Source organism: Quercus robur, chromosome 4 (genome assembly GCF_932294415.1).
Source record: "Quercus robur chromosome 4, dhQueRobu3.1, whole genome shotgun sequence".
Classification (NCBI taxonomy): Eukaryota; Viridiplantae; Streptophyta; class Magnoliopsida; order Fagales; family Fagaceae; genus Quercus; species Quercus robur.
The window spans coordinates 31,884,627-31,899,640 of record NC_065537.1 but is presented as its reverse complement, the minus strand read 5'-3'; the positions used below and the strand labels follow the sequence as shown (position 1 = coordinate 31,899,640).

The window sequence follows — 15,014 nt, the reverse complement described above, 5'->3', positions numbered from 1 at the left end:
TTTGCTAACAATTTGCAAAGGTCATTTTATTTTTGAAGCATTTACTAATTTGCTTCAAGCAAGAATCTACAAAAAATAATACATAGAAATAAATTAACCTAAGTAAAAAAAAAAAAAAGAATTAAAAACCACATATAAGGTTGAAACACACCAATTTAAAACTTACATGACAATTTCAAATAAGAAATCCGCTATTCCTAGGAACCACAATGAATCACATCGAACTAAAACTTGCATGACAATTTCAAATACTAAATCTACCATTCCTAGGAACCACAATGAATCAAACCATTAGATTGGAGAAAATTTTACAACCAAAAAGTTCAAAAGAAAAAAATGGTTACAGGTTTATGGAATAGAAAGTCAAAAAAATATTAGTTAGAGCCCTTGAGTTATGTATCATAATTTGTGTGACGGTTTGAAGGAACATATAAAAATTTGAAATAAAAGAGATATCTCTTAATGTTTATGTAGATTAAAATCAATTTATCATTACGGGTTTAATATTTTTTTAAGTCTTAGTTCCATATTTGCATTTGATCCTCCACTATGTACTTAAAATGTATTTGTCTGTTTGCTTATCCTTCTTTACATATATAATAGTTTGATGAATCATTTCATTCACACCCTTGTCAGGGATAAATGTATCATGATTAGCAGAGATTGGTTCTCATTATTTTCTGGAGGTAATGTTAGTTAAAGATATATGTGCTAACTATTATTTGTTGATATAGGTTATGGGTCTCTTGAATGGTTTTTTTGCTGCAGCTTATGTGTCTCTAGAATACCTTAATAAACACCGAAACCAACACATAGGAATCTCTTAGGAAATTAATTTATGCCACAACCTAAAAAGTTATTAATTTTTTACAAAGAACATTATACTTTCAGATTTCACAATCAAAACATGCAAAATCTATGAAATATGGACTAAAATCTATGAAATAATAAACTTTGTAAAAAGAACATTATATACTTTCAAATTTCGGAGTCCCACAATTTCAACCCCTCTTTAAAAATAACAAAACAAGTAAGAGGGAAAACAAAAACCAAAAATTAAATAGAACTTTGTAGAGTAAGGCATTGACAAATTTAAATCCTAAATACACAGAAAAAAAATGAATTTCCAAAAAATATTCAATAAAAATCATTTAACAAGTGCAATACATGGGACCAATTTACATATTTAAAATTCTATCAACTTAACATAAGAATATAATAAAATACATTAAATTTCATTCGAGTAATGTAGTACATCTATTGGTTTGTTTTGATTGTAACTATGATATTTATAAAATACATTGGGATACGGTAAACTTTAAATATTATAACATTCTATCATAACAATTCTAAAATAGAAAAACTTATTAATAAGTTGTTATTTTTTCATTTTCAAATTTTCTTCTTCTTCAATGCATTTTGTTTAGTAGCCTTGCTTCGTTTGTGAAGCATTTGAATTGGCATGCTATCATCATCTGATCTTCCTCTTCAGTAGATATGGCAATTGTAAATAAAGAACTGCTTTCCTCCTTTGTTTTTCTTACAAATTTATCTTTTGTGTCCTGCAATAATTTTCACGCTTCAAGAATTCACAAACTTCTAATAAATCCTTAAACAATAAGTTACAATTCTCTCATAAGCAAAATTTAGATTGTTTTCATTGTACTACATTGGCTTCGAAGGTATCATGAGAAGTTCTAATATATAATTTTTAATTTGATGAGAACTTCTTATGTACCAAGCAGGTGTGCATAGTAAATAATGTGCAGATTAGGAATTCCAAACAGAAATGCTGCAAAAAATTGAGTGTGGCACAAATAATTTTGACTGAAAACATTCTAATTTTGTGAATCCCTAGAACATGTTTGGAAGTAATATTCGTTGCTAACTATATTTTGAATCTCCCTTGGTAGGACATTTACATCCAACTTCAATTTTTGTATACACATAGTCACAAATTTAGCTAAGTATACATACATACATCATGACCTGTACCATTAGTTTTTTTTTTTTAATAAGTTTATTTCATTCATAGTACTATACTGACCTTGCAAGCTAGAAATTGTCAAATATCATGAGTATTCTAATGAAAATTTATCTAATTTTAAGAAATGTTCAAAATTGAAATTTCTCTTCAACAATAGATAGTAATGTGCCGAATCAATCAAACCTTGTAAACCTCAATTTTAAGATACAACTTATAAACCATATAGGATATATTATTGTCCTTAATGAAAAATAAGTGTAAAGTTGTCATTTACAACTATGTGTTTTCTTGGCTTTTATTCCATGCCAAATTTTATGGTAATTGTGTTCAATCTTTTGTGCCATATATTTTATGTGGGTTTTATTTGTAAGGGTTGTGTGTGAGAGAGAGTGAGTGCGAAGACTCAAGGCAAATTGAAGATTGAAGTGTTTTTGCGGGTAGCTCGCGAGTAAGCATCCTGCGATGTGATGCATGTGCCCTGCACATGATTGGAATGCGAAGAGTCAGGACAGGATGGAGACAGCTGTGTTTCGTGAGTGTCTTGCGGGTGAGGCCTTCCCGCGAGATATCTGCAAAACATTCTGTTTTGTCAGACTGTCATTTTTGATACACACTTTCTGTGCCTACACTATTTATACCCACATTACCCACAAATGTTGAGAAGTACTTCAGAGAGAAAACCCTAGCCACAAACCTTGAGAATTAGAGATTGTTATACCCACAATTCTCTACACAAATTGCTTGTAGATTTTCCTCAACTCCTACCTCTTCATTTCCATACCATTGAGAGGTCGATAGCCTAAACACTTACCACACCCTTTTAGAGTGTTTAGTGAGGTTTAGGTGCTGCTGGGTAACATTAGAAGAAGCCAGGCTTTGGCGGATGCAATCGGGCGTATTGTGGGATTCGGAGAGTTAGACAAGACACGGTTTCGAGAAGCCTTGTTAGAGTAGGAGCTTGGAGGGCTCAGGTGCATCGTGTATATTAGGCTTGGAGGGTCTCTTGCTAACCCATGTATCCCAACTGATTGTCTAGTGAATCGATTACTGCTTGGAGGGCAGCGAAGAGGTTTTTCACCGAGTGCTTCAGTTTCCTTTTCGATAACACATCGGCGTGTTATCTTGTGTTTGCATTCTTCTTCCCTACTCTTTTAGCTGTCATATTACTGCTGTGTTATTTTGATAATGGCTTAGAGTAGTTTATTTGTTTATCTGCTCGCATTTACTCTATTCCGCACTTAATATAAGTTAGAGTAAAATCTATCGAGCCATATTTTTTAATTTGGGGGTTTAAACAGCTCTTGTGTTTTAACACATTTTCGTGCATTCAATTGGTATCAAAGCAGGTACACTCGCTGTGGTTTTATTACTTGAGTGTGATCCTTAACCCTTTTGTGATGGACCTGTCACAATCTCTCAATGTCTCACCATTTTTTGATGGGAGCAATTATGCCTTTTGGAAGGTCCGTATGAGGGCTTTCTTGTGTGCTATAGATGAGTCAGTATGGGACTCCATCAAGAATAAGTATGTTAAACCCACGACAGCCAAGTTCGAGTGGGACAAGGCAGCTCTTGCTTTGGCTAATGCAAATAGTAAAGCTACTAACGCTATATTCTGTGGTATGTCTACTGATGAATTTCACAAGATATCGCATGTAGATACAGCTAAGGAAACTTGGACGATTCTTGAGACTACCTATGAGGGTACTAAGAAAGTCAAGGACACGAAGCTCCAAATGCTTACCACCAAATTTGAAGAGCTCAAGATGGGTGACGATGAGTCTTTCGATTCATTCTATGGAAATCTCAATGAAATTGTAATTGCTAAGCTCAATCTCGGAGAGAAGATTGAGGATGCTAAGGTGGTGAGAAAGATTTTGAGGTCACTACCGGAGAGTTTCCGAGCAAAAATCACAGCTATAGAGGAAAGTAAAGATTTGGAAGAGATCAAAATCCAAGAGCTCATTGGATCTCTCCAAACATATGAGCTGGGACTGCCTTCTCATAAATCGAGCAAATCTCTTGCTCTTAAAACCATCACCGAGAGAATGGATGATTCCTCCAAAGAAGATGATGTGGAGAAGGAGGTAGCTTTCCTTGCAAAGAACTTCTAAAAATTTCTGAAGATGAAAAACAGTGGGAAGCCATTCAGCAAAGGAAAGTTCTCATCCTCCAAGGGTGATAGGAAGGAGTTTAAGAAGAAAGATGGGAAGGAGTTTCAATCCCCTCAAGGAATTGTGTGTTACGAATGCAATGGCCATGGGCATCTCAAGAAGGAGTGTCCTAACTACTTGAGAGGGAAGGGCAAAGTGTTTGCCACTACTTTGAGTGATTCTGACAGCTCAAATTCAGACACGGAAGGAGAATGTGACAGTGAAGGGAACTACCAAGCCTTCATGACAATTGCCTCAGTCAATTCAAAGAATGATTTGAGCAAATTGGTTGATGAACTTGGTGATCTTTCCGAGGATGAGGAAGTTGAAGAATTGGAAGACGAAGACGTGTACCAAAATGAAGGCGAGAACAACCTTCAAGAAGCATATAATTCTTTGTTGGAAGATTGTGGCAAATATGCCAAAGTTGCCAACCTTGCTGTGAAAAAGATGAAAAAGGTTGAAGAAGAGCATAAGGGAATACTTGTGCAACTCAAGGAAGCAAAGTGTGAAGTAGAAGGACTCAAGGGAGAGTTGGTTAAAGCATACTCTAAGATCAAGTTCCTTGAACTTGAAATTATCCAAGCTAATGTCAAGGTCGAGCACATCTCCACCAAGAAACTTGACAATGTATGATCCTCTCAAAAATCTTCACATGATAAGACCGGTTTGGGCTATACTGGAGAAGGAAGTTTGAGCAGCGAACCCAAGAAGGAAGTGAAGTTCATATCAGCCAAGAATGAAGAGAAACTTAAAGAAGTGAAGCTTGAGATTGAGACCCCTGCTGTAGTAAAGAGAACCATTGGTGCAAAGCCAAAGGAAAAAGGGAAGTCATTACCCAAAAATCAAAAGGGGCCCCGAGTAAAGCACTTGTGTCGTCATTGTGGCGCACAAGGACACACAAGGCCGAATGGTTTCAAGCTTCATGCACTCAAAAAGGTTGATTCTATGCGTGGTCAAGAAACTTCAAAAAGGAGACCAAATGGAGCACAAGCTAAGGCAGATAGTGAGGGACATCTCATTGGAGATGTTATGGAGATATTGAAGAACATATCACTGTGCTTTGCTAACTTCACTCCAAGGTTTGAAAGTTATGTTGGTCATACCCTGCCATCTAAAGCTCTCATCCAAAATACTCGTAAAGAGTGGGTGAAGAAGGGTACTTATGCATGATAACTTCCTATGTCCTTGCATTAATACTTCTGATGTTTAGGGTCATAGGTTCATGCATCATATCATGCATTGCTTCCAGTTTATAGCATGTTTCTTTTACAAGTTCTGTTTTGTACTTGTTTTTGTTGATCTTACTTTACTTGTCCTGTTTTTTAGTGTGTTCAAAAATTCAAAAAGCCATAATAATTGAAAAATCTTCAAAAAGTTTGATCGTTTGTGGTGTGTATATCACATGTGAGTTTAGCCTAGTACCTTCGTACCAATGGCGTAGTGCATTTACGAGTTTAGCTTGTTATGTATGCACATATATCATTGTGGGAGGAATCTTGAAAACTATGTGTGATTATTGTAAATAGATCTTTAAACTTGTCATGAATGATTGGTCAATAGTCTTGATGGTCTTGATACTTGCATAGACTTGTGTCTATATCTCTTCCCACTTTATTTTTATGTTTTTGCTTAAAGAGCTCACCAAATGTAAATCTCAAAATGAAAAAGAGATTATGAGCTGCAAAAGCCGTCGCACATACTAGTATTTGACTAGGAAAAAGGGAAAGCGACATTTTAAATTAAATTGTATGGTGCTCAAAAAGCCAAAGGCTAACTCTCAATATTGAAATATCAAAAATTTCAAGCATCGATCTCAAAAAGAGATGTATTGTCCAAAAAGGATCAAATGTTATGATTTGTGCAGAAGCCAAATGAAAAACTTCTAAGATTTGTAATCATTTTCTTATGGGAGGTCATACATGTTCATTTCTATAATTGAGATAGACCACTTGATTTAGTACCAGTTGTGTATGACTTGATTAAATTGATCATTGAAGCTTCACTATGGTATAAGGACTATTCCACATTTGATACTCACCCACAACACACAAGACTTTGTTCAAAGAATGCTTATCTCATTTATGTAATTGTACATGATCAAATGTGATGTGTATGCTCAATTGCTTTCCGATCAAACTCAAAAATATTTTTGAGTATGTTATATGTTTTTTAAAGTGATTTTATACTTTCGTGCTTTTAGTTTTTGTTCAAAATGCCTTTTTGTGTTTTTTCTTCAAAAACTGGTTCAAAGGCAATTTCGCGAAAAGCTCGCGACTTAGAGCTTCCCGCGAAAAGTGTTTAAGGGAATTCTAAAAATTTCATTTTCATACAGAGAGTATCGCGACTGCCTTGCAACATTTTGTGACCAAGCTCTTCCCGCGAAATGTTTTTTAGGCAAAAACTAGAAAAACACATGTTTCATACAGAGGTTATCGCGATTGTCTCATGACTGTTTCATGACTAAAAACTTCTCGCGAAAGCTTCTATGCTTTAGTGGTGTTTTTCGCGACTAATTTCGCGACTGCCTAACCCGTGAAACATGAGTGTTTTCAGTTTTATTAGGCTGATGTGACAGTTTTTCAAACACTCTCTATTTCCCTCGCCTTACCTCTCTCGAACCCCTCTCAGCCCAAAACTGATTTTTACTCAAACCCCATCATTTTCAAGCACAATATCTGCAAAATCATTTCAAGGTATGTTTTCTTAAACATTATTTTCATTTATGTCTTAGATTTTGCAGAAATTAACTTAGGTTTTAAAAATTTGGGGATTTTCGAAACAAGGGTTAGGTTCTTGATTTTAACCAAAAAATTTTCAAAATTTTGATTGGGTTGTGTCCCATTTCACTTGTGTGTATCTGTGTTGGCCTCTTGTGGCATTTTAATCATGTATTAAGGCATTTTTACATGTGTTCATGCATTGTCCATTGGTGTTTTGCAGTGTTGCATGCCGAGTGCTTGTCTAAATGTTCAAGTGACATTTTTATATTGTTTTAGACTCAAATGAGTTCTAATTCTTGCGAATACCCTTGTTTGAACTTGGTTACCATGTTTTGATCTTTGGGTGTGTCTTTTACACACTGTGCCCATTTTGTGCCTCACAATGCTATGTCATGCACCACCTAGGCAAACACTAGGCACACATTATGCATCTCCTACAGACACATGCACAACACATGCACACACATGCACAGTTGTTATTTTTCTTGCATTTTGCTAAAGTTTACATGTTTTAGCACTTTAAGCATGTTGTTTTAACATTGTTTGTGTTCTGTTTTGAGTATTTTTACTTTTTTTTTGGACTAACATGAAACTAATCATGTTTGTGCTCTGTATTTTTTTGTGTTTTGCACTTGCTTCTCTCTTGCTTGGTAATCATGTGTGTAGATGTCTCCTTTCAAAACATCAGCTATGAAATGAGGCAACAACAAAGGAAAAGAGCCTGTGATTGATGTTGATAACTTTTTTCCAAGGCCAAAGAGAGCACGATCAACGATGGGAATTTATGACCCTGACAAATTCAGATCTTATGTTGCATTTCAGAACTATAGGAGATACTTTGAAAATACTCTGTTGCTGGTTGAAAGGGCTGTTGACCAGCAATCTCTACTTGAAACCAAAATCCCTAAATGGTTTGCCACCAAGGATTGGAACTTCCTTCTCCAACCTTGATGATGCTTACGAGAACATGGTGAAAGAGTTCTATGCTAATGCCATTTCAGAAGGAGAGGAGCTCAAATGTTGGGTTAGAGGAAAAAGTTTCTCAGTGACACCAGTCTATCTGGCAGAAATCCTTCGCATCAACCGGCCAATATTCACTAACCCACCGGTATATGATGAACTAAATCTGGATGAAAAGGTTCTTCAAGAAGCTTTGGGAGATAATTTGGAGTTCTCTTCCAATTGGAAGTTCGTCAATGTGGCATCTCTATCTCCCGAATTACAGCTTCTCACAATGATCATGTTTAGCAACCTCTATCCTTTGTCAAGCACAGGGTACATGAATCTCGGTCGAGCATTATTCTTGCATGATCTGATCACTGACGAGGAGATTGATGTGTGTTCCCATATTTTCCACATCTTGGCAAAAATAGTTGAACAAACTGCTTCAAGGAATTGTCTTCCTTTCTACCGCCTTATCTGAAGGATTTTGAAGCTCAAAGGCGTGCATCCCTCGAAAGATGAGCATCCATACCCAAAACCAAGTCCAATTAACATCCGCACTCTCTATTGCAGTATGAGTCACACCAAGAAGAGTACTAAGCAAGAAAGTCATTCTACTCAGGGAAATTCAAGCTCTACCTCCTATGTCTATGATGAACAGCTAGACAATATCATGACTGCTCTCTAAGAGATTAATACCAAAATATCCGGACTAGCTACCATTATACACTCCCAACACATTCGCTTCGACACAAAGTTCACATCTCTCCAGACTCAGTTGGATCAAATTCAAAGGAAGCTAGAAGAACATGGAGAGAAGCTATTCCATGACAAAAAGGGGGAGATGGTGTTGTTGATAGGGGGGGTGTGGTGATAGGGGGAAGAGAAGCTAGAAGCTACTATTTGTTTATGTTTTTATTGCTTTTCTTTTAATGCTTAAGTACATTGTTCTTAATTTCAGTTTAATATTCAGTACTTATGCTTATCTCAATGCTTTGTAGCAATTTTTTAGTACTTTTAGATGTTGATAATATATTTGAAGTACCTCACACTTGTACCCTTGTAGGATCTTGTATCCTAGATGCATATACTTCGTGTATTTTGCATTGGTTGTGTGTTGGACATGCAATTGATTATTGTGATTGGTCTTTGTTGCATTGCATGTTTGGATGAGCATTTACTAGCTAAATGTTCATTGTAGTCATTCTCTAATGACAAAACTTGTTTGATCAAGATATGCTTACATGTTTTATAGTGTTTACAAACTTGATCGCACTTTACTTGCTTATGTACGTACCATGTACTCAACTTGTCATAAGCTTAATGAAAGTTTTGTTTGTGTGCAAGTGTTTCAGGTTACAGGTATATACGTGCAAGTGCTTCACAGCTTCTAGATTAGGTGTGAGTGAGTTTTGCCACTATTCCCAAACTCACGTCTAAGTCTAGAGTCTGTTTTAGGGGTTTTGTTACGGAATAGCCAAAGGGGGAGGTTGTAAAGTTGTAATTTACAACTATATGTTTTGCTGGCTTTTATTCTGTGCCAAATTTGATTGTAATTATGTTCAATCTTTTGTACCCTGTATTTTATGTGGGTTTTATTTTTAAGGGTTGTGTGAGAGAGAGAGAGAGTGTGAAGACTTAAGGCAAATTGAAGACTGAAGTGTTTTCGTGGGTAGCTCGCAAGTAAGCATCCCGCGAAGTGATGCATGTGCCCTACACATGATTGGAATGTGAAGAGTCAGGACAGGATGAAGACAGCTATGTTTCGTGAGTGTCTTGCAGGTAAGGCCTGCCCCTCGAGATACCCGCGAAACATTTTGTTTTGCCAGATTGTCATTTCTGATACACACTTTCTGTGCCTACACTATTTATACCCACATTACCCACAAATGTTGAGGAGTGCTTCAAAGAGAAAACCCTAACCGCAAACCTTGAGAGTTAGAGATTGTTATACCAACAATTCTCTACACAAATTGCTTGTGGATTTTCCTTAACTCCTACCTCTCCATTTCCATACCATTGAGAGATTGATAGCCCAAACACTTACCACACCCTTTCAGAGTGTTCAATGAGGTTTTGGTGCTGCTAGAAAGCATTGGAAGAAGCCAAGTTTTGGCAGATGCAATCGGTCATATTGCGGGATCCAGAGAGCTAGACAAGACAAGGTTCCGAGAAGCCTTGTTAGAGTAGGAGCTTGGAGGGCATAGGTGCATCAGGTAGATTAGGCTTGGAGGGTCTCTTGCTAACCCATGTATCCCAACTGATTGTCTAATGGATCGATTACTGCTTGGAGGGCGGCGGAGAGGTTTTTCGCCGAGTTCTTTGGTTTCCTCTTCGATAACACATCGGCGTGTTATCTTGTGTTTGCATTCTTCTTCCCTACTCTTTTAGTTGTCATATTACTGTTGTGTTATTTTGATAGTGGCTTAGAGTAGTTTATTTGTTTATCCACTCTTATTTACTCTATTATGCACTTAATATAAGTTAGAGTAAAATCAATTGAGCCGTAATTTTTAATTTGGGGGTCTAAACAGCTCTTGTGTTTTAACACATTTTTGTGCATTCAATAAGAATTTCTTTAACTCAGAATTTCAAGTAAATTTCTTCATTCTCATTCACATTCATGTCTTCATTCTAATTAATAATTTACTTTGAGTTCTATCCATTCACTTTTGTAATTGTATTCTACTGGTAATCAAGCAATCATATCAACATTATAATGGGTAGTCCTTTTTATCGAGTGTTTGTGAGGTTGAAATCTTATAGGATGCAATTACTATGTTAGGAAAGACTACGTTGGAGAAATTTCACAATACAGCATCCCAAGGTAACAACATTCATGAAAATCGTAAGAAAAACTAAAAAATGCTAAATACCACAAACCAAATATACAATTTTGTTTTGAAATTGTAATTAGTAATTATAGAATTCTTACATGATGGAGCCCGGGACAATAAGAGGAAAATATTAATAAAGATAAAGTATGTAAGAGGAAAAGCTATGGAAAACATGTAGCATACCTTTGTAATTTTTTTTTAAATGGTATATAATGATATGTATGTGTAAAACATTGGTAAATGTTTATAAAAGTTCAGCTCTCAAACAATAAAGAAATATAATTGGCATTTCTATTTGAAATTTCCTTTGCTTGCATCTCTACAAGTTCTTTTGCAGTCTTAGATACAATTTTCTCAACTCCTTTGTCAAACAAAATGAATGTTGTAACTGCTCATCAATAAGAGGAGGTACTTTCTTAAGCAAAGTCAACTTAACCTTACCCTCCATACAACAGAGAGAGAATTTTGGATTCTTAGGCCTCCTAGATTTTACTATTCTCTCTTCATACCATAAAATTGAACCACAATACATGCATAAATAAGAAGGTGGACCAAAATTCCAAGGTTTAGTAGATTTTCCTATATGAATTTTAAAATATGGGAACAACATTAATGATGTGAACAAAATGAAAGTCAAGTTTTTTTTTTTTTTCCCCTTGTAAATTTAAGTCATTTACTTGGAAATTCTTCACAACCACTCTCATTTTTTGATTCATGGATTCCTTGAAGAACATCACAACAATTGGACCCATCTTCTACCAAAGTATCATTTGTACTTATGTTCATTCTAGTTTCTCCAAAGGAATGGCCCATGTCAACATCAATATCTAATAATCAAATGTGAATAGAAAGTTTTATTTTCAAATTTAGAAAAAGGAATGTATAAAGAACTAATAAGTACAAAGTGGCGGAAAGAGAAGTGAACCTCTTAACGCATAAACATTAGTACTTATACCAGGTGAATGCAATAAAGAGCAGTCATGAATTAACACCATTCTATCCCTCCTTTTTTTTGTCTTTTTAGCAATGACCATTCCCCTGTATTTCCTAGCCTGGGTAAGTTTATTTTGTAAACTAATTTTTCTTTCATGCCATTTTATGTTGGTTTGTTTCTCAAAAATATGCAACCGTCTTTTTAGGCGTGCTTCTCTTGCATTTTCCTCTTTTTTTTTTTTTTTTTTTTTTTTTTTTTTTTTTTTTTTTTTTTTTTTTCCTGCTATCATATCATGGTATAAGGAAAGAAATAAATTTTAGCATTTATTTTTGGAATCAAAGAGTCCATACTTGATAATCTTTAAAACTATTTTAGTTCTATTTTTTTTTAATCAAGCATCAACAAAGGACAAAGAGTTACAAATTAAATAATAGCTACAAAGGGAAAATTAGGCTTTCCTATCCTTTCAATTTAATTTAGTAGCTCTTATCGAATAGTAGCCAAAAGTCTTATAAGTCAGGGATGAGTGATCTGCAGTAACATATGGGGGAATGTGTCATTATAAATACAAAATTCCTAATAAGAGCCAATATAAATGAGGCGCTAGAAACTGAGATCCTATAAGACGTGATTGTGCGGCATGTAATTAATTATAATTATCTAAAATTCAGAAAACGTGGCAGCTTTATATAAATGAACCATTACAAATTTTGAATCAATACCAAACTCAAATTTAACAACATAAAGTAATCCATATATAAAAACACTATTTGAAATTGAAACTCTCATTTACAGAGTCATCATCAATCACAACTGAAATCCTTCAAAATCAAGAAAACTTAATTTTTGGGGTAGACTGAAATCTAAAAACCATCTTAGGTCATATGCAAGGTTTGTTTCAAGAGGATCATAGATTAGTTCATGAATAAAGCCAAAAAGAGCTTTTGGTTGTTGGTCAATTTCTACACTAACTAAAGCAATTCAATACCATAGTTTTTTGGCTTTAAGAAATTTCCAAGTTTTATCAAGTAGCGCATAGAGTTTGAAAGGCTCTTTACAATCTTCTAGGGAAGACTCTTTTCCATACATTTGATCACTTTGCAATTAACTAATCTGGGCTAAAGTATGGGGTATGTCTCAATTCGTTTTTAGTAACAGCTCTACAACGATCTTTGCCACAAAAAACACTTGGTTGTTTTGTAAAAAGAGTTGGTAGATCAAATTAACAGGTTAGGATGGCTGACTTACCTTGTATTTATTTGATATTTTAGTTTAGATTTGGTTAATTGACATTTTTGGGTTTGTATTGGTTTTGTTTTGCATATTTTTGTCATTTTTTTTAAAAGTATGTGGATTCAATTAGTTTTTGTTTTGGACTAAACAGAACAGGACAAAACTATAAAATTCTATTAGGTTTTTCCATCAGTTTACAATAACAAAATATATTGTTAGGATTCTCTTTTGTTTTGTTTTTGATTTTGTTTTTGTTTTTTTTTTTTCTTCTTACTATGCTTTCTAATCAGTTTGCCTAATCTGTTGCAATTAACTAATCTAGCATAAAGTATAGGGTATGTCTTGGCTGTTACTACTTAGGATCTACAAAACCTTCTCTCTTGTTATTTTTTTTTTCCATAAGGATTTTGTAAGTAAAAACAAATGACTATATCTACTAAGTATTCCACAAAGGCCTCCAATAAGTTTTTGTTGTTGTTGTTGTTGATAATTCAATAATAATTATGTATATTTAATTTGCTTGAAGCTACATTAATGATCGGTTTGCCAAAAAAAATGTAACTTAAATGCCATGAACATAATGTATATTGCTTTTGGATTAGATTAAATGCCATGAACACCACAATTGAGAAACAACAACAAAAATAGAGATACTCTATAATGTGCCCCATCAAGATTGATAGGAAAATCATACATTCTTATCCACTTCAATCAGTTTCTCTAACAACATAAATTATTCGATAGACTATGGATGTTATATATAAGTAACAACAACATCAAAATTGGAACTTGGTGCTTCTTTCCACATCATAAAACGTAAATTATAAACAATAAAAATAAATTTTAGAATAAAAAGCAACAGCATAATTTTATCAAAAAATTTGTGAGCATATTACTAAAATGTAGTTACCATTATCATTACCATTAGTAGAATCTTTCTAACGTGGAGACCATCAATTACATACAGTTGGGTCAATGTTTGGGTAGGAAATGGCAAAGTTTTTTGGACTACCAACACATACTCATTTATCTTCAAATGGCTAAAATTGAGTGATTTGTATGACTCAAGCTATAATGAGCTTTCTCTTCTAATAACAAAGAATAACAGATACACTAGCTTTCTTGTCTTCCAAAATAGCAAGCATCATTATTTGATTTAAAAAAATCTAATGTTCGATAACCCAATATTGTCCATTAAAGAGATTATACAAGTCATTCATATACTGAATGTGATAGGCAGAGAATGTTCACTAGATTAAATAACTATAATTAAAATGGGCATATGAGAAATGTTATCTTTTACCTTCAATGACGAATACATTCAAAGAATTTGAATTTGATGAGAACAACAATAAACCCCAAAAAAATAAATCATACCAATAATAAACGCGTCTATAAGACATTTATCAATCAGGTATGATGTACATAATACAAATCCTTTTTGTTGTTGTTGTGATGATTGCAAACTCTCCAACATAAGCACTAACTTACTAGATATCTAAAACCATATTATATTAAAACTGGTATTATAGTATTATACTATAGAAGGCATTGTTAATGGAAGCCTAACATAAAAAACAAAATCTAAACCAATCCAACCAAGAAATTCAAACCTAAATCATATTCAATCCCCAGATTTATAAAATGAAAGCTAAAAAAAAAAAAACAAAAATTTTATCGGTTACGAGTATACGGCCTGTCTCTCTGTGTCTATGGTTACCTCTGCGTCTGCGTTTCTGACAAACCTTAACTGAACAATTTACCATAATAAATAAGATTGAAAAAGAAAAAACAAATATTAGCACAACACTCAATCCTACACTTATCTGATCCCAAGGATTTCGTTAAGATTAGTTACAGGAAACTGTTTTAATTTCATTTCTTTACGGTGAAAAACCAAAACTAAAATCATTTTTCTTTTTTTTGGTAATTTCTGTAAGTTATAAAAAAAAAAAAAAAAAAAACCCTATCCTATCAAAGAATTTAAAACAAAAAAAAAAATCAAATTTTATATATAAATCTTATCAAAAAAAAAAAAAAAAAATTTCATACCTAAATCTAAAAAGGGGGAAAGAATGTGCCGGCACTAGTTCTGATAATCTGATGGTGTGTGTAGATGGCCTTACGGTATTGATGGTCCATAGATTTTTCTTCTATGGCGAGGCTATTGATGGTGGTAGCAACATTCACAAACACTATCTCTGT

The 15,014-nt window shown here is 34.2% G+C and overlaps 1 protein-coding gene and 1 long non-coding RNA gene across 2 annotated transcripts in view; one reads left to right on the top strand and one right to left on the bottom strand.

Annotated features, from left to right (window-relative positions):
- The first annotated feature begins 4,113 nt into the window (after positions 1 to 4,113).
- On the top strand, positions 4,114 to 5,313 carry LOC126721747 (uncharacterized). Its single transcript, XM_050424807.1, has 2 exons — positions 4,114 to 4,770; positions 4,804 to 5,313. The coding sequence occupies exons 1-2, from the start codon at positions 4,114 to 4,116 to the stop codon at positions 5,311 to 5,313; spliced, it is 1,167 nt and encodes a 388-aa protein (XP_050280764.1).
- A 6,575-nt stretch (positions 5,314 to 11,888) lies between these two features.
- The window catches only part of LOC126721139 (uncharacterized), a 71,314-nt gene continuing 68,188 nt past the window's right edge, over positions 11,889 to 15,014 (bottom strand). Inside the window, exon 5 of the long non-coding RNA XR_007653843.1 lies at positions 11,889 to 12,039. This is a non-coding gene — a long non-coding RNA (uncharacterized LOC126721139). The remainder of the gene's footprint in view (positions 12,040 to 15,014) is intronic.